Source organism: Hemiscyllium ocellatum, chromosome 36, assembly GCF_020745735.1.
Source record: "Hemiscyllium ocellatum isolate sHemOce1 chromosome 36, sHemOce1.pat.X.cur, whole genome shotgun sequence".
Lineage (NCBI taxonomy): Eukaryota > Metazoa > Chordata > Chondrichthyes > Orectolobiformes > Hemiscylliidae > Hemiscyllium > Hemiscyllium ocellatum.
The window spans coordinates 18,513,076-18,532,039 of record NC_083436.1 but is presented as its reverse complement, the minus strand read 5'-3'; the positions used below and the strand labels follow the sequence as shown (position 1 = coordinate 18,532,039).

The 18,964-nt window shown below is 37.8% G+C and overlaps 1 protein-coding gene across 1 annotated transcript in view; it reads right to left on the bottom strand.

Moving 5' to 3' along the window:
• The window catches only part of LOC132833376 (alpha-1,3-mannosyl-glycoprotein 4-beta-N-acetylglucosaminyltransferase B-like), a 244,518-nt gene that overhangs the window by 18,413 nt on the left and 207,141 nt on the right, over positions 1-18,964 (bottom strand). The window contains exon 10 of the mRNA XM_060851600.1: positions 4,785-4,892. Within this exon, the coding sequence (XP_060707583.1) occupies positions 4,785-4,892 (108 nt within the window). The remainder of the gene's footprint in view (positions 1-4,784; positions 4,893-18,964) is intronic.

The following is an 18,964-nucleotide window of genomic DNA, read 5'->3' as shown; positions in this document are numbered from 1 at the left end:
ATTTTGAAGCCTGTTAAACCATTTGGTTAGATCATGGTTGATCTGTATCTTAAACTTAATTGATTCATTTTCATAACCTTTGATATCCCTAGCTTGTTAAAAAAAAGCAAATTTTGACAATCTTGTGTTACGACACAGAGATAGCAAGCCAGACCAAATCAGACTCGCTATTAATGGATTATTTATTTATTCATTCTGGGATGAGAGTATCACTGGCTGGCCAGTATTTATTGCCTGTTCTTAATTGCCCAGAGGGCAGTTAAGAGTCAACTACATTGCAATGGGTCTGGAGTCAAATGTAGGCCAGACTAGGTAAAGTTGGCAGTTTCCTTCCCTAAAGGACATTAATGAAACAGATTAGTTTTGTCAACAATCAACAATCAACAAAAGATTCACAGTCATAAGATTCTTTAACTCTAGCTGAATTAATACATAAAATTAAAGCTCAGTCTTCTTCAATCAACAACCTCTACTCACAAACCAACAAACAGACGCAGTTAAGGGATAAATTTTGAAAATAAAAGAATCATAAGTTGCCGGTTCAATAATCATTTCAACTGTGAATAAGAAGCCTTCACAACATCGAATGGATTGTATTACAGATAGCTAGGATTGTTTCTTGCTTAAATTCTGAAGTAACTGGTCAATATAAATAGCTTCTGAGACCTCCGGAGACTTTTCCTTATTTCTTGCTGACAGGGTTCTTTCCTCAGTACTTCGAACAAGTCACTAACTGGAGAATAACTAGGGGAAAGCAAAACCAAAAAACATCCTGCAGCTTCCAAACGAACAGCGCCTTCTACCAAAATATCCCAGCCAAACCTATTCCCTCTTTCATTTACCTTTCCTTTTAACATTCTCTGTACAGGTATTTCTGGCATAACTCGTATTTCGTCAATGCAAATTGGCTATAATGCGACTGATGAATAGTGAATGCTGGTTAGATATCACGAACTTTCAACTGCACAGGTGTAGTGATTTTCTATAGCAATCTCCTACAGCATGATTTTCTATAACGTGAGGTTGCACAGGAATGCAACCAGCGCATTATACCAGAAACACCTGTAGTTGGCTGGCCAGCACTTGCTCTCCCTTGATTGATCAATTCCACATCCAAACAGCTGCCAGTCCCTGATCATAGTGACATCTCAGTGCAAGTTCATCTATAGTGTTCTTAGAGCAGTAATCAACCTGCTTTATCTTTCTAGGCCAATTCCCAATTTTAAAAAACAAGCTGTTGTTCAAGGTTCAATTTTCAATTGCAACTTACAGTTCCAACTGACGATCTCAATTCTTGTAAATTTCAATTGACATAGCATCCAAAATCTTAGGAGAGGATATTTTGGAGGACCATGTGTGTTGTGTGGAAAAATACTTTTTTATTTCCATCGCTAGTTGATTTAGCTCTAATTTTGAGATTACAGCCTTTAGAGATTTATACTCTTTATTGAGGCATAGTGTCCAAAATTAAACTCATCACCACAAATAGGGATAGACCAAGACTCCATTTATCTAAAGCATCACTTCCTCACTTTTATATTCCAATCCTCCTGAAATAGAGGTCAATTCGATTAGATGGTTTGATCATATTTTGGAACCTGTGCACTAATTTCGACCTTTAAATCTCTTTGGTTTTGACAACTCTTGACTCCATCCGAATCAAGAAAATATCTGGGTGTTTCTTTGTTCCATCTAAAGTGATTAAATCTATATTTTCCAAAACTGAACATGCATCCACCACTATGTTGTCCATGACCATTTGGAACTTCCTGCTACCAGCTATACAACTTACCCCAACTTAATGTTATCTACAAAGCTGTCTATTTTTCGTACATATGTGCAGCATTTAACACCCATCTGCATTGAATGTCATCTACCAATGCTATGTCTACTTGTATATTTTGTCCAGCTCACTTGATATTTTTCAAACTGCCTCTGAGAGTGTTTACCCATCTTGTTTGGTGTCATTTGCAAACTTAGCCAATTTGCATTAAACTTTCTAACCTAGATCATATATGTAAATTAGAAACATTGCATATGTAAACTAGGCTCCAGCACTGAGCTCTGACATATCATGTTCAATATTACCCTCCTTTCTTCCTTCAGCTGGTCTTGTTTTCCTCACAACATTGACATTTTTGGAAGATTTTCATATTTATTAAAATATTTTTTATAAGTTAGGCTCATCATGACATAGGGCATACCACAACCCACTTGGTGTCACTTCCTTAAAGAAGGCAAGTAGACTGGTTAGCCGGGATCTTCCCCTTCTGAATCCATATTGATGGTCAAACCTAGATTACCTTTGTATAGGTTGTTCTGTTACACAGTAGTTATGTGATATACGTTTAAGAAACATACTCTTGGTATCATCATCATATCATAGCATGTGATCTAATGGAATAAAAGTCTCACTCTACAGCTTGTAGCATGACACAGAGGGAAGCATGCTACTTTTATATCAGAATTGCTTAGTTTGACCCAGGCACCTAAGTGCCTGGGTTATAGCATACATATGCAGATTCTAGGTGCTGTATTAAAAGATCATTAAATTCTTCAGCACAGGTACTACATGATGAACATGTCATTTTTTTTATATATGTTAGGGGAACACACATAAGTATCACATCACAAGAGTTTCAGCTCATCAGCTATCTTGCCACTTCACATCACAGGTGATCCTCAAGTTTGTTTCTGATAATTGATTCCATTATGTTCCTCAGGATAGAAGCAAGGCTAATAGCTCTGTTGGAGTCAGTGGTTTGTTAGCATTTTTCAGCATGGACACAGCATGCATTAACATGTTTCCACTGCCGCTAGTTCCATCACCACTGATTCCTTTTTAATAATCCTGAACCAGAAGATTATATGTATAGTTGTGTCCATTTTGTACCATTAAATTAATATTCAGCAAAGAAGAATTCAATATATTATTATTTGATGAGTAATTTGACCTCTGTACAGGATGTTACATATCTACACAGCAGTCCATATTGTCTCAAAGTGTCAAAGTAGTGTCCATAATACAGTAAAATACCCAGCAGTGCCGAAAGGACATTGACCTTCTCCATTCCACCAGGGTAAGAGACATCACTGTCCGTCTGATACCCCATCCCTTCCTCTCCTACCCACACACACAAACAATCTCTGCTGCAGCATCCATATCCTACCAATGCTCATGCTCTACCACTCTCATCCCTGACTCACATTTACTCATCCCAAGGAGGACTTGCCTCTGATAAGGACACATTCAGCATGTTTGAGCACTGGGACTTGAGCACATAATGTAAGCTGATCATTCTGTGCAGCATTGAGAAAGTATTGAGGATGAGACATTAAACACTATTTACTATCTCAGGGGGATGTAAAAAGATTCCATGGCACACATCAGCTCTTTGATCTTACCCTGTATAAGCTGATTGCTGTATTTACTTTCTTTTAACATGACAAGCAATACTATTTTGCGGTGAAGTATCCTAGATACCATGGGGTTGGTAAAGGCACTGTAAAGCCTTTCTTACTCCCATGGTGGTATTAGGTGGATAATTCCAGGATTTTGACCAAGAGATACTGAAGGAATGGCAATATCTATCCAAGTCAGATCAAGTGTGTGACTTATACAAAATTTAAGTGATCGTTTCCATGAATATGCAGCTCTTATCCTGGTTGGCCCTGACTGGAGCCTGGGAAGTATTGTTGAGGGAAACGTGTGGTGACTTGCTGCAGAGACCATACACCTCACAGTTCCAGTGATGGATTCCACTTAGCTCTGCATCATTGGAAAAAATGTTAAAATGGTGCCATTCAGCTGACTTGGTAGAGGTAAAAAATTCCACGAAGGTACTTGGTCTGACTTTCATGTCGGGAATTTTTAGCATCTAGTGTTATTCTCTTCCATGGTATGATAGCAACGTGCATATTAATGAGTTGATATTCCATGTTAATGAGGATGATAATGAGCAATAATCCCTGTCAATAGGCATCTGGATGCTCCCTAACAAGAATGTTGTCACTTTGAACTCTGTTGGAAAATGCAACTTATTGCTTCTGATGTTGAGAATGGCCTTGCATATGATTCTCCCAGACTTCTTGCCACAGACAAGATCATTCAGGGCCCTATAAGAATCTGTCCTTAGCTCAGAGGCATCAGCATTACCCAAGTTGCCCCCTCCATCATTCCTTCATGATCACCTCCCTTATGGTGGGGGACACAGTGAGCATGTGCAGACACTTTCTGACCTTTTGAGGGACTGCCTCACTGCACGATCCCAGGCACCCACTGCTCCCCACCCCCCACCCTGGAGACAGGGGCTTTATGTAAACCTCCCCCAATCAAGTTTTTATTCCTCTCTTGAAAGATTTTAAAAACTGTGATCCTAATAAATTCAATGAAATTACTTTTGCTCTCTCATGAATAGTCCTGTTAGTTGGAGGTATTTTGCAAAATGTAACTAAACAGCAAAAAATGAAATTAACTGAAGAGTAGAGTTTTAAATTAAATCAGAATCAAATAGAATTGAATATGGTAAATTGAATTTCATTATGGTGAGAAGTAAAATTTGGTTCTGTTATTAAAAATGGAGAAAAATAACTCGGATTGTCTTTGGATTGCGGATGGATATTTTTTACAGAATACTGAAGACTTGGTTGAGTAGCTTTACAAATGAACTGATAAGAACATTTGTTAACAGCATCCCATCATATGAAATATGACCTACAGCATAAGCAGTTAATGCACATGAACATATGCTATAGCAAGCTCTTACACAGAAATTTCTGTTTACCTTCAGAGGCTGAAGTTTCCCAACTAATGAAGAATGAGTTCCCACATGTTGAAACAGGGAAGGTTTGTAACGGATTCGTAAATTAGCTTTCTGTCTGTCACAGTGTTTCTGAAAGAAACAGAAAACATGGTATACCATTAGACTTGCGTGAAATAAGCGACTTCAAACCGTTACTTTGCTGATCAATTACCTTGCTGTGCCTATGAAGGATGTGATTCACAAAAAGGACATTTTAAAAGCTGCAATTGTGCGTTGAGAAGCTTATATGCCTATTTTGTCAGTATAGCATTAAAATACAGAAGTGAAATAAGCATCAGTATTTCCAGAATATTTGTATCAGTGGATTGTAAATATCACCCTTTTCTCATCCACACATAAAACAATCAATGCCTCCTAAATGACACACATTTAAAACTGCTAAAAAAGCATCCATTTGTCACTTCTAATACTGCCAATTATAGAATTGTTTCTGACAGTGTTTTAAGTGTTCTGAATAGTTTGTGCAAAATCAGGTGTAAAATGAGAGGTTTGAATTTGAGACAAATTCAATACTATATCAATGTGCCTCCAGGCCTGCTGTAGTTATGTGACCTTTATCACGGGGCACTCACCTCAGAGAATTATCTCGCACCCAGTTCATTAGAGCACTCAGTACAGGCCTATTGGTACTGGAGCTAGCTCATAACATTGTGTTGGAGTGCAGCTATGATAGAGAGTTGAAGAGCTGTCTGATAAGCTACTCATAAGGAGCACAGATACTATTCAGAGCTGTGAAAACTGCCACTGAAAGTTTCTGAAAAGGAACATCGAAGCAAGCCACAGCTGAAGCACTAGATAAGACATAGTGACTGGCCAAAACAAAAGGTGCTATGAAACAGACTTGCTAAATTAGAAAATTATTACAGATCTACTTAAACTGAAGCAGCTACATGCTTAGTTGGAGAGAGACTGTTGTAAAATGGATTGTAACCTAAATCTCTCTGAAGATAAAACACAGATTGTAGAGATTTTGATAGGTTTCAAAGCATGCCTTCAAAGTTAAGTAAATGTAACTTATGAAGACATATATTCACTATGAGGGACCAAGATTAAAAAGAAGTCCACTAAATAATATGTGACTTCATTATCATGGCTCACAGAATACTGTGAATTTCGGCAAATAAAAGACAACCTAATTGAAGTCAGGATTATATTAGGCATTAAGAAATCCCACAGTGAGAGCATGTATACTGAGAGACGAAAAACTTATTTCAGGAGAGGTATTGAATGTGAACAAGTGCTGTGGTTGTAAATCAGCTGTTAGAACGTAAACAGAAATTGCCGGAAAAGCTCAGCAGGTCTGGCAGCACCTGTGGAGAGAAATCAGAGTTCATGTTTCAGGTCAAATGACCCTTCCTCAGAACTGGGGAGTTCCTCCAGTTTGAGTAACGGTCACTCAGCCAAAAACATTAACTCTGATTTCTCTCCACAGATGCTGCCAGACCTGCTAATGTTTTCCAGCAATGTCTGTTTTTGGTTCTGGCTGACAGCATCCACAGTTTTCTTTTCACAGTTTTAACTGCTGGAATATATTGATGACTAGGCATTGCATTATACTGATAGATATTCCAGATCCAAAGGGCAGAACATTCATGGACAAAGGCCATGATGCACATACTGCAGAGGGCATCACAAAGGAAAAGCAGTCATGTCTAGCGTGGAAAAGCAGTATTCTCACCACAAGAAGCAAAATAATTTTTCTCATGTGTTTGGCTTGAAAAAAGCATAACAGCAGGTATATACAGCCAGTGGAAAGATATCAGCCGAAGAATCTGACGAATTACTGTATGCCATACACATGATCTGTTCCTTCAGATCAATACCTGATTAATGGTTTATGACTGTCAGGATGATGACCGTAAAAGGAGAATATCAGGCCAAAATAAAGTGTTTATTAGCTTCTCCCATTCCATTACATCACCTGTGCACTGTGACCTTCACAGACCTGTATGGAGTGGCTCAAACTGGCAAGCTAAATATGCAAACTTGAAAGTAATGTTGAGGCTATATAATGGCAATATACTTGTGCTGAGAGGGCAAATTGCTCTAACAGCCCAATGTAATAACAAGATCTAGCGTCTCAGATCAGGGACAGCAACAGAAGCCATTGATCTCAGGCAAAGCAAGTCTGAAGCTTCAACTGGTAACTCTCAATGGACCAAAAAAGATTTTCAACATGTTGAACGGATCCAAGAAGCTTAAGTATTTACAGTTTTAGGATATCTTTCTGGAAAATGACATCCCAAAGTGGATGAGATTGTGAAACCAATTCAGAATCAGCCATGAAAGATCCAGGTGCCCTCAAGTTCAGGCTGAAAGACCAGATGGAAGAACTGGTAAAGAAGAAAGTAATTTTAAAAAAAAAACTCCCACAGAATGGCTTAGCAAAATCATAGCAGTAAAACTATGTGGAAAGGTGAGAGTGTGCATCGACCCAAAGGTTCTAGATAAAGCTCTGAAGGGATCTTACTACACAATGCCAACTATCAAGGGAAGTTTGCTTGAGACCAAGGGCCAAAGTTATCACATCCATAGGTGTGAAGGATGGTTACTGGAAAGTAAAGCTGCATGAAAACTGCAGTTTTATAACTACACTCTGGATGCCCTTTGAGAAATACAGATGGTTGCATATGGCCTTTGGTATTTAAATGGCTCCAGAGGGGCATCAAAATAGATAACGAGATAGCTAGTTAGCTTCCCGGAGTGAACACACTAGTGGATGATCTGCTAGCTTATGGATGTGAGCATACAATGGGAGAAGCCATTATTGACCACAATCAGGTTCTGGTGCAACTGCTAAACAAGCTGAACATGAAATAATTAAAGATGCCTGAAGTCAAGTTCACAGGGCACAGCAAAAGATCTATGCCCAAATTCTGTAAGATGTTTGGGGTTCACTTTCATAGAGTCATATAGCATGGAAGCAGGCCCTTCAGTCCAACTTATCCATGCTGACCAGGTACTCTAAATTGAACTAGTCTCATTTGGCTCATATCCATCTTAACCTTTCCTATTCCTGTACATGTCCAAATGTTTTTTACATGTTGCAATTTTACTCACCTTTACCAATTCCTTTGGCAGCTTATTCCATACACACACGACTCTGTGAAAACCACACCCCTCAGGTCCCTTTTAAATCTTTACCTCTCAGCTTAAACCTGTGCCCACTAGTTATATACTCCCCTATCCTTGGTTAAAACAAAAGACCTTAGCTATTCACCTTATATATGCCTCTCATGATTTTATAAACCTCTAAAAGGTCAGTCCTCCACCTCCGACATTCAAGGGGAAAAAAGTCACAGCTTGCCCAGTTTCTCCTTATAACTCAAACCCTCCAATCCTAGCAAAATCCTTGTAATTTTTTTCTGTACCCTTTCTAGTTTAGCAACATCCTTCTGATAGCAGGGTGACCGGAATTGCATGCAGTATTCTAAAAGTGGCCTCACCAATGTCTTGTAAAGCCACAACATGATGTCCCAATTCCTACACTCAATGCTCTTGAACAATGAAGGGAAGCTTGCCAAAGTCAGTTACAATTATACGCTGAGTTGAGAGATCCAGTATCAAGGAAGTACTACAGTCATACTGTTACAAGTATACTTTATAACTTTTACCGAATTTCTGAAGTTTATCAAAACAAGTACAAAAACAGTGATATTCAATAAAAGCAGTTAGTTTTAGTTGATCCACTTTGGGACACCAGCTCACAATTCTCTTGCTTCTCTACTGTCGTCTAAAGTTTTCTTTCTGTGTTAAGTCTTTTCATTACTCTCTGAACTTTTTATTAATTCTTGCTGGCAACTGTGCATGGTCAGAGGCATCTCTCTAACTGGTTTGCTAATGTCTGGTCAATACACCATCAGTCTCAGATTAGTGAGGTAATATATGGCCAATTTGTGATTGTCACTTTTAAATAAACCAATCACCTTACAAATACCTACCATCTCCTACTTTGTTCCTTATACTGTTAATCACATCACACAGCTTTTCCTCAGTTTACTAACTTCATAGATCTTTATCATGATGAAATGGCACCAGTACAGTAATTCATGTGTCTGCTTAAAGTAGGTAGCATTATCCCCTAGTTACTTAATATTATCTCAAATAGCTAACTGATCCACCTAAGTATTGTCCTAAACCTATCACTGATCTTTAGTTCAAAGAAGCTAGTCTGACTTCCATGGAACTCTAGACTGCTGAGCCTGACATTGGTGATGGGCAAGTTGTTAGAGGGAATTTTGAGGGACAGGATTTACATATATTTGGAAAGGCAAGGACTGATTAGGGATAGTCAATGTGACTTTGTACATGGGAAATTGTGTCTCGCTAAGTTGATTGAGATTTTTGAAGTAGTAATGAAGAGGACTGATGAGAGCAGAACGGTGGACGTGATCTATGTGGTCTTCTGTAAGGCATTCAACAAGGTTCCTCATGGTAGCAAAGTTTGATCACATGGAATAGAGGGAGAAGTAGCTATTTGGAGACAGAACTGGCTCAAAGGTAGAAGACAGAGGGTGCTGGTGAAGGGTTGCTTTTCATCCAGTTCAATGAAGAAAACAATTCAAACTATGTGCAACTGGATTGAACTCATACTGCTTTGCACCTCATTAATGTGGACTCTTCAATTGGACACTGGTGGCAAGTACTGGAGCTTAATAAAAACGCTGCTCAGGAAAATATTTGCTTAACGACGTTGACAGAAAATCAGGAGCTTTTAACTTGTAGTTTCTCAATTATTTCTTCATGAGCAATATTCTTCATTGGGAACACTTAATTGGAAGTCAGCTGTCAGATTTATTTCCAATAGAAAAATCTGAGTCAGGATCACAAATGTGTGAAATTTTATCAATAATGTACTAGTAACAGAACAAGAAACAGTTCTCAAACTTTTTGAAGTGCAAAATGCTGCAACCGCCAGACATCAAAAGAGAAAAAGTGGAAACCTTCAGGCATCAACCATGGAAAAGGAAACAAAATTAAGTTTTCAACAACAGTCTCTGCTTATAGTTGTGTTATGACCCCTACTGATAATATTGCTGTACAAGTCAGATCCAGACAGAAATCTGGTTTAATAGAACATATTTTTGTTTCTTAAACATTTAAAAAGGTGTTTTTTCACTTAAACATGAGCATGCAATGCTGCTGATTTGGTTTTAATAATACGAAAGATTTATTATGCAAAAGAAGTGCAGACAAAATAGAATAAACCAAACTGTTTACAAATGATATTTAAATATTTTATAATACAAGATAAAATACAATATTTCACCTATCCCATCAGCACTCCTTTAGAGTACTCAAACACCAGAGAAAAGCCCTTCTCTGTCACATCTAGGTTTAACTTAACTGTTTCTTTCAATTCCTAGACTGGAGTGTTTGATAGCCTCTTCCTTGAATATTCATATAACTGAATTTAGACTTTCTCAATTTCAGATAACCCCTTCAGGATTCTAATCTAGCACTTTTGGTTTTGAGCTTTCAAATTAAACTCCCTGCAATGAACTAACCTATTTCTTGGCAGTTCTTAACTTTCTTCAAGAAAAACTATTTTATGCATCTAACTTCCACCAGAATATCTGCAAACTAAAAAAAAACAAAGGCTTTCCAAGGTATGGGTGAAAAAACCAAATCCCTGATCAAGCAAAAAACAAATTCCTGATCATTCTAATTGAAAGCAAGCTAACGCTTTTCAATGTTTACTCTGTATGTGCATAAAATAAACTAGGAGAAAGTGAGGACTGCAGATGCTGGAGACCAGAGTTGAAAAATGTGGTGCTGGAAAAACACAGCAGACCAGGCAGCATCCGAGGAGCAGGAGAATCAATGTTTCGGGCATAAGCCCTCCTTCAGGAATGCATAAAATAAACTCATTACAAGAAAAAAAGCCCATTACACACGACTGAATACTGGGTTTTACAAAAAATACAGCACTAGAAATACTGACAAGTTAATCATTAAACCCCCTCACATGCACACCAATATCCACATACCACGAGTTCAAAATACAATCTCAAAAATAAAAGAGATATATGTATAAACCTTACATATTTGCTGTACATTTTCAAAACAATAACCCTACATAAACTATCTTCATAAATATCACCTAAAATGTCTGCGTATATCCAGTATTTTCTGTTCTCAAAAGTTTAAATCTGATTTATGTTAGTAACTCTAAGAATTGTAATTGAAGTCGTAATGGAGTTTGAAGCAAAGATGATATGAGAAGTTATTTATAAAAGGAAAGGACATCTTGCTGCTTGCTTCTATTTTTTCCTATCAGTGAAATATTGGTTCATTATTTTGAGAACAGTCATGTCTGTAGGTTACAAAATTGTGGCCTACTGATTGTGCTCTGGGAAAAAGTGTCACAAGGTGGAATCTTCATTTCTTGAGGAAATTGAATAGACTGACATCTGGGGGTACCTACTGCCTTCCTGCTACCATAAGAATTAAGGCTCAAGCTTCCCCAATTAAGAACAATTAAGGCCTTTTCACGCTTCCATTGCAATTAACACTGCTCCTAGTAGAGAATAGGTGTGACTGGTAGAACTTAGTGTCACGTTCAGGAATGTGATCAGGGCATGGATGGGGAATGGAGTAATGGGGAATGAGTAGACAGTATGGTCACTGAAAGCCATCATACTGATGTCCCTCTCCCCACAACCTCCACCCTACAATCAGAAAAGAAAAGTCACCTATCTTGTCCTTTGCACCTATACTTCACCAATATTGTGCTGCCAGCAATCTCTGCCTTTCAAGATGCCCTGGTTGGGCGCATCAGGTATGCTGAAATATTGCTATTCTTGGAAATGAAAGTGTGAGAAACCTATGGGGTATCCTATTTGTGGCGGTGTCCTTTGCATTATGGCACTTGCCACCATAATTAGAAAGTAAAACTCCTGGCCATAGTGTCTAAAGGGTTTTTCTGAATCCAAGAAAAGCATCAATGAGTGAAGAAGTACTTTGGTAATATCAAAAAAGTCATCAAAATAACTGACTATGGGGGTACCTGCTGCCATTGCATTCTCCACACTTTTCATTGGTCAGTAGGGCAGATGGGTCTCATTTTCTGCATAGTATGCCTCAATGCAGCACTTCCAAACTTTTTTCACTGCAACTCCATTTGGAGGATTAAACCCGAAGTTAGACCTGGAGAATAGGTGTGAGGAGGGGCTTAAGTTTGTGAGCAGCTATTTCTGGCATATAACTTAGTCACTCATTGAACTCTGTTTACTCTCCACAGATGCTGCCAGACCTGTTGATTTCCTCCAAAGTTTTTGTTTTATTTTCAGAATTCCAGCATCTGCAGTTCATTATTTTATTTCACTGAGTTCAACAGCTTTTGAACATACACATCTCCTTCACTGCCATTAGCACTAACTTTGCTTTTTGCTCTGGTTTACCACCTCTATCTGTTTCACGTGCTTCCACATCCACCCTATCCACCCCCTCCCCTTTTTTTCACGGCATTAAAGCCACCTCTTTTCTTGCTCCCTTCAGTTCCAATGAAGAGTCATATTGATTTCACAACATTAACTCTGTTTCTGTCTCCAAAGATGTTGCCACACCTGCAGAGTTATTGAGCATTTTGTGTCTTTACTTCAGATTCCATCATCTGCAGCACTTTGCTCCCGTCTCCACTCCTCACCTTCTGAAAAGTTATTTTTGACACAGGTGAAGATGGTTGGACCTATGACACTATATGCTGAGGAATTCCTATAGCAATGTCCTGGGACTGAGACAATTGACCTTCAACAAGCACAGCAATCTTCCCTTGTGCTGACTATGACTTGAAACAGTGGATAATTTCTTCCCTTGATTCCCATCAACTTCAGTTTTGCTCAGGCACCTTGATGTCACATTAGGTCAAATGCTCCTGTGATATAAAGTACAATCACTTACCTCATCTCTTGAGCTAAGCTTATTGAACCTAAGCTATAATGAGGTCATTGACATTCAGTTGAGTTCCACCAGTGCCAATGGACTGATAATTGAGAGTAGGCTGATGAGAGGTAATTGGACATTTTAGAATTACCCTGTTTTGTGTGGGATGTTGTCAATTGTGTGCTTAGAGGTTCAGCAAGATAAGAATAGCAGATTTCCTTCCCTTAACCAAGATGAGATTTTTAGAGAATCAAAAATTACTTCCTAGGTTGCATTACTGAGACTAGTTTTTAATCCCAGATGGTAGGAAAAACTAAACTAAAACGACATACATATTTTTGAAGCAATGGTGCCTAAGAAAAGACTGATCAGTCGATTCACTCTTCAAAAACATACAGGCCACAATCAATGGAAAGATAGCATAAAAATTACAAGTACATTGCATCGATTATTTTCAATGGTTTATAAGTGGCTCTGCTGGACAGAAATTGGAATTAATACTAATAACATAAAGAAGTTAGAAGAACTATTTTTCATGCAACAATGCATTTATATATATATACAGTGTGTTATTGCAAGTGGCTACTGAAAGTAAGTCAATCATAACACTGAAGAGGGAATTAAATCTTTGAAGAGATATAAGTATGACAAGACATTAAAAAAAAGGCATGGTTCAGAGTACATGAGTATTATTCAGACCGTCTGTGCAGCACATCAACAAGCAATCTTACTTTTTTTCTGGTTTTCAGTTCAGTTGACTTCTGTGCTTCCCTGAAATGTTGTTTGATTTGTGCAGCATTGAATCTTTGAATGAGGGACCAAAAAACGACTGTTAGTCTCTATTGCAGCGTTTTTGAAAGTTGGAACGTGTATCCATTTGTTTCTCTAACCATCTTCCTTCCTGTCTGAAGCCACAACATATCACCTCTTTATCAGATGCTGCCTGCCTTTTGTGTGGCTTAAGTGAAATCAGACTACTGTTATGTTACATTAGTGACCCAGGGATCATTTCCTGATACACATAAAGTGCATGATCACTGCAGTCTTGATCTAAGGCAGTCTATCATTTTCATGCAGTTATAAATTACCTCTATTATTTTGATTTCTTTTTAAATCACATTGCAAATTCAATAGCTATTTTAATTTATCTCAACTCGTATCAGTTTTGTATTTTAGAATAGCTTTGGCAGTTGTTTAGCAAGGAGAAAGGGAGGACCGGAGATGTTGGAGATCAGATCGAGAGTGTGGTGCTGGAAAAGAACAGCAGGTCAGGCAGCATCCAAGCAGGAGAATTGATGTTTTGGGCAAAAGCCCTTCATCAGGCCACATTCTTGACAGTTGTTTAGTAATGCAAGCAAAACACTTAGTACACCTTAGTAATCTAGTAAAAGTTAAAACAGATTTGTAACATTTTCTATGATTAACGTCTTTAGCAGTCAGTTAAATCATAGAAAATAATAATAATGTTCATTTTTAAAACTTTGATTGAGTGTTTGATACAAGACAACCCTTCACTGAATAAAGTTGACTCCAAACCAGCAAACTGCTAATGGATATTTCTCCCACCCGATATTCATCGATCATATTCTCATATCACAACATCATTAGTATGGCTTTAGAAGATGATCTAAGCATTGAACACTCAAGAAACTCATTTGAACAGAGTTGTTCCACAAAGCATATTGTTCATATTTAAATCCCTAATCGCTGCTGTGCTATCACAATAAAATCACTGCAGCCTTATTTACAATGTATGAGTGTAGCAATTCCTTATGGATTACACATGGTATGAAGGTCAATATCTTTCAAAGAAGCAAATCAATGTTAAGATGTTTCATGAATCTTTTAACTGATTTACACAAATGCATTTGGGTGATGGGATGCACTTAAAATTAAAACATGCTGAATTTCTGCTCAGTTAGTTTAGTTAAAGAATAAAAATAAAAGGCTATGGATTTATGACTTCTCAACCATCATTCATGCAAACTACGCTCCTTACCAGAATCAGGGAATCACATGTAACATCTTCTATTTGTTTAAAGAAGTAAGAAGAACTAATTTTCATGAAACAATGCATTACTGCAAGTGGCTACTGAAAGTTAGTCAATCACACCACTGAAGAGGGAATAAAACTTGGGTAACAAAGATATCTGAGTGACTGGTGACATCGTTAACATATAAGATTTCCTTGTACCCAAATGCACAATTGGCATTTGCCAATTGGGAATTCTAGCCTTGAATCTCAATTTCGACTTCCTGGCATCCAATAAAAAAGCTAGAAGATAACAAGAAGGCAGTTTATGCAACAAATCACTTCATAAGAGAAAACAAGGTTGAACTAAGTCAGCAGGAGAATTCATAAAATACTGGCAATGTGAAGACTGGACCAGAAGATAGAACAATCACCATATTAATTATAAATATTATGATGTCAACATGTCCACACATCAGTTGTATACAAAGGCAGAGTGGGTTATGTAAGGCTAATACAGTAGCAAGTAGCTCTTTGTAGAACAAGGAGAATCAAGTCAATCAGTAGCCATATAATCTAAAGTAGTAACAGTCAGCAGCCACACTTAAAGCAAATGTCTGGATTGATACACAATGTATGTGAAATAACAATACCCTGATGAAGTACAGAATGGTGCACGGTTTAGGGTATGGAAGTTGTCAGAGAAATTCAAAATCTATATCACATGGACTACATTTTCAGATTGGAATGATAGTTATGGATAAAAAGTAACATTCTATTGGTACCACTTATTAACATATGTCATGTTTATGTTATTAAATAAGTTTCAATTGCATTATGATTAGTCATGTGAAATTTTTATCATGTCTCATTATACGTAGAAATGGTGTACAACCACAAATTAGCTTGTTCTGAGAGAATGCTAAGAGGTTATTATTAATAATGATGATATCCCAAATTATATACAATTTTGATTGAAAGTCATGTTTTTGGTCATATTCCTTTTTCTCACCATTCAACTGGTCCAAATGGACTCTGAATGGTAGGTAAAATAATAGATATACTTAGCTATATGGACACAGAGGAAGGGGGGTTTTCAACTCACCACCTATATAATAACTAAACAGATTGCCCACTTTTGAGAGACTCCACAACAACCATCACCGTATCCCATTTCTACAAAGGGCAGATATTGGTGGGAGGTGTTCACTAGCAATCAAGTTCTATCACCCCATCAGCTGTACCATAATGTGAATGTTTTATTTAATCACTAAAATTGTCAATTTGCTTCCGTTATATTGTTATGTAGAGCAAAAAGATTTTCACCAGATGTCTTCAATAAAATCAAAATAACTCATTTAATAGAGGCAAACTTATTCTTACAATAGGTGGTAAAACTAGTTAACCACCAAACTATTTGCCCAATTAAACTACTCCACTAGGCGAAGGGTCTGAACATAAAGGATTAAAAAGGGAACACATTTCATGATCGGGTTGACTTCCTGTCTTTGAGGTTATAATGCTGGCAGCTGTGGAGTGAATGAAATCTTCAAATCAAACTTCATTTTGAGGTGGAAAGTTATTTAGACTTAGGTATTTGATTGGATCTTTAGCTTGCAGGGTGTAAAAAGAAGTTAACGATCCTGATTTATGGAACTTCCTGAGGTTCCTGTAAAATACTTTGTTATAAAATATCTGTGCAGTTTATCAGAAGTAAGATCTTTCTTTTTGCTACCAACATCTTGGAGATTTGTTGCTTCAATTGACACATCTAAATATACACTGAAACGGCATCAGTCAATCCACAATTAAGACTAATCTCTCGAAAGCTTTGGCTTGCTTTCTTCCGCTATGGTCAATTGACTTTTCATAAACAGTAGGTGAACCAGAACCTATCTCAACATTTGACTCTTCATTTTCAAGAAGTCACATAGTAAACCTTGTGGAACTCAGATATTGTAAACATCATTTCATATCTTTTAGCTTCCTTTACAGAGTTACTTTTAAGGACTACCTTAGAAGTTCTTTCTAACAACATGGCCAAGTTATATCCATTAGAGAAGGTGAAAATTACTCCTGCCCTGGCAGACAGCTAAACAAGTCTGGGAGATGATTCTACTTCAGTAATATAGAGCTAATCCCACAATCTTCTGCATCCAACACTTTAAAGCTTCAGTGTTTTGTTTACATTCCATTCTTCCTTTGCCAGCAGTTCATTATTCCAAGGATTTAGACAGAAAGTACAATAAATAATGTATTTGCACCAGAAGATTGTCAATGATAAAATGGGATGTTTTATAAGTTTTATTGTTAGTATCGTACAGCTACACTTCTTTGCCATTGGAGTGAGACAACAATTTTTGTCAATGCTTTGCTAAAACTTTGGAATCTTGATCTTGCCTAGTACAATTAATCTCCCAATATGATTGTGAGTAATTAATTCAAGTTTTGTTCATATTCCACTTATGCAAAAATGCAATATTTATTTTTCTTTAACTGAAATTTAATAACTAGCAATATTATTACCTCTGAATTGCAAGGCTCTAGCTTTAAGGACCAATCAGGAAGTTAGCCCATGAAGCTTGGAAATAAAAAGAGTATACTTTTTGTTTTAATAAAGTTAAGCATTTGCTTAACCTCCCTATATTTATGTGACAACAGAAGAAGAGATGTGAGCAGCCGCTGGGTCTTTTTACTATGAAGTACATTCTAGTATCTAATGCAGGAATGACGTTGAAGCTCTGGCCTCTGTACAGCATACCTTGTTTCATGGTGGAATTCCAGATAATTTCCCATATGCTGGATGACCATGTGTATGAAAACTGACATCAACTGCAGCAGCTTGAGCAGCAACAAATCCATGAGGTTGAGAACTTTTGAGGATAGGTAAAATCACTCTTGTCCTGCCAGACCATAGGGTTGCTTTCTCGTTTGAGAGAGACAACTGGATGGTGGTTTAACCTGAAGGTCACCACACCTCAGGCAAGGAGAAGATATTGAGAAGGAGAGTTCTTCATGGTACCTCAGGCACTGCAGGAATGAATGCATGCTGTTAGCATCATCCTGCATTGCAAACCAGTTGTCCAGCCAACTGAATTAACTGACTATCGACTTTTGAGGATAGCACATTTATAAATGTGGTAAGTTCTCAATTTAAGAGTATGCAGGGAGTGATAGAGAGGGTGATCTCCAATAAGCAAAAAGAAATAGGCATGGAGGGCAGAGGTCCCTTGAATGCACCCTACTATCCTACTATCTATTGTATGAGCATGTGAGGTCTGACAGGCTTAATTCCAAAGAATTGGCACACCCAATATGTCACATGGGCTTGATGGGAGAACAGGTCAGGATCTTGAGGGAGCAAGACCTACCAACTGGGTCATCCTCATAGTGTCTGGCTATAATGTCTAACATTTTAATATACCTTGCATTATGCACTAATTTACATCTTGTTTAAAACAAAAACCTCCTTTCATTTGACTACCATGTAGTGTTCCTTTGCCACATTAGACTAAGCAGGCTCTGTAAATCCTACCAGAAAACAGGATGTTAGCAAAATTCTAATAGACAACTTATATAGTATGATGTGCGGTTGTTAAGATTCATTCTGCAATGGAGTCAAATGGTATGGAATGGGGAGCAGAATTGCACACAGTATTCCAGTTGTGGCCTAAACAGCATTTTGTACAGTACCAACATAACCCCCTTCCTCTAGAATTCAATGCCACTGCTAATAAAGGTGAGTATCCCACATACCTTCTTAACCACCTTATCTATCTGTCCTGCTACGTTCAGGGTTCTGTGGACCTGCTTAACAAGATTTCTCTGATCTTCAGTTCTTTCCGAGGTCCTAATTTATAGTATAATCGTTTGCCTTTTTCGTCCTCCCAGATTGCATTACCTCACACTTTTCTCGGGTGAATTCCATTTACCACTGTTCTGTCCATCTGACCGGGTTGAATTCTCAGATGTTAGTATATCAACAAACGTCAATCAAATTACATCAACCAGAACTGAATCAACAATGTGCTGGTGAATGTTTAGGAAGACCTTTCATTTGTCACAAAATCCCCTGTAGATATCTTCTCTGGAATGTTTTGTGTGATGGTGCTCCTGCCATTAAGAGATTTTGCCAAATGTGCTCCTAACAAGTGCTTTGGGAACTTCACTTGCTTGAAATGCACATTGGGTAGGAGGCATGATATTTTATTCTTTGGATGAAGGCAGCATAGACGCAGTTGTCTCACTCTACACAGTCCAACAGCCTGTTTACACATGGAGAATA